Below are 1,510 nucleotides of genomic sequence, written 5' to 3' on the forward strand. Positions count from 1 at the left end.
TCGGTGGGCGTGACTGCAGCCAATACCACTTCAGTGGTTGGCTTTGACAGCACCGGTCTGGCGCAGTATGCCGTTTTCCAGGCCACCGGCTGGGCGATTGGCCGCACGACTGACGCCCAATGGGCGGACGCCCAGTGCCAGCATGTCCCGGTAGAGCAGGTCAAAGCTGGCGACTTGCTCTTCCGCTTTGATGCAGGCGCTGGTGGAAAGTTGAGTGAGGTAGGCGTGATCAGCGATTTTCCCCACCGAAGAATGATCACCGTCACTGCGGAGACGAAGAAAGTGCTGGAGGTGGCCATCTACGCAGAGGGCGTTGCCAGTGAGGTGGCTCGCTGTTCTCCATAATGAGTTTAGTCTATATCCTACAACGTAATTGTTATATTAGTGATGTTTAAACGTCAGTCAACTTTGCATACACACAATACACAACAAACACACATTTGTTTCAATTTTCCAAGTGAAGGTGTGGGTGGGTTGTGTGTTTATTGTCAACAGATCAAAACAGAAGGGAAATGGAAGTGGTCGAGAGAAAAGGAGAATTAGACGAGAATCGGCGGCTATCCTTTGGACTTTTCCTTCTTTGCTTCCTCCTTCTTGTCCTCCTTTTTTGCATCCTCCTTCTTTTCTTCTTTCTTTTCCTCCTTCTTTTCCTCTTTCTTCTCTTCTTTCTTCTCTTCCTTTTTGTCTTCCTTTTTCTCCTCCTTTTTGTCCTCCTTCTTCTCCTCTTTACCTCCTCCCTCTTTCTTTGCCTCCTTCTTCGATTCCTCCTTCTTCGCCCCTTCCTCCTTCTTCGCCTCCTTTGACTTTTCCGCCTTTTTGCTGCTCTCTTTACTGCCTCCCCCACCACCACCTTCCTTCGCCTTGACGACCATCTTGTCGAGCAGCTCGTGCACCTTGACCGCCTCCTTGGCCACCGCCTCACTGGGTTTGAAGTGGACCTTGGCGAGGTGCTGCGGTCGCTTGCCCTGGCTCTTCAGGCCGTCAGGGCCGCCGGCCACTCCGGGCACCTCCGCCGCCGGCGGCGCCTTCTTCACCAGCTCCTGCACTTTGTTGTCGCTGTAGAGGAACTTGGGGTCCTTCAGCCAGCCGGGGGCCTTGCCCTTGTACACCGTCTTCTTTGGGCCGCCGCCTTTGCCGTTTTCCGTTTTTTCCTTGCCGCCTTCCTTCTTTTTCTCCTCTTTTTTGGCCTCCTCTTTCTTGCCCTCCTCCTTCTTGGCCTCTTCCTTCTTGTCTTCCTTTTTGGCCTCCTTTTCTTTCTTGGCATCTTCCTTCTTGGATTCTTCTTTTTTCTCCTCTTTCTTGGCTTCTTTTTTTGCCTCATCCTTTTTGGCCCCTTCCTCTTTCTTCTCCTCCTTTTCTTTCTCCTTCTTTGCTTCTTCTTTCGGTGGCATCACTTGATGATGGTGGTAGCTGTGATCGAGGTGTAGCAGCAACAAGAGACGTTCTTGAAAACCAAGTTGTTGTCGAAGATATCAAAACAAAGATCAAGAGATGATAATGGTCAGATTTT

General features: G+C 50.7%; 1 protein-coding gene across 1 annotated transcript; it reads right to left on the minus strand.

The window, feature by feature from the left end:
• Positions 1–730: 730 nt before the first annotated feature.
• On the minus strand, positions 731–1,391 carry LOC108356704 (UPF0329 protein ECU05_1680/ECU11_0050-like; the record flags this gene model as incomplete). The annotated part of the gene is made up of 1 exon (XM_017607801.1): positions 731–1,391. A coding segment is annotated over exon 1 (661 nt), but the record flags the coding sequence as incomplete, so codon positions are not given.
• Positions 1,392–1,510: the final 119 nt, after the last annotated feature.

Source organism: Rhagoletis zephyria, unplaced genomic scaffold, assembly GCF_001687245.7.
Source record: "Rhagoletis zephyria isolate East Lansing unplaced genomic scaffold, Rhagoletis_zephyria_1.1 Rzeph_scaffold_63614, whole genome shotgun sequence".
Lineage (NCBI taxonomy): Eukaryota > Metazoa > Arthropoda > Insecta > Diptera > Tephritidae > Rhagoletis > Rhagoletis zephyria.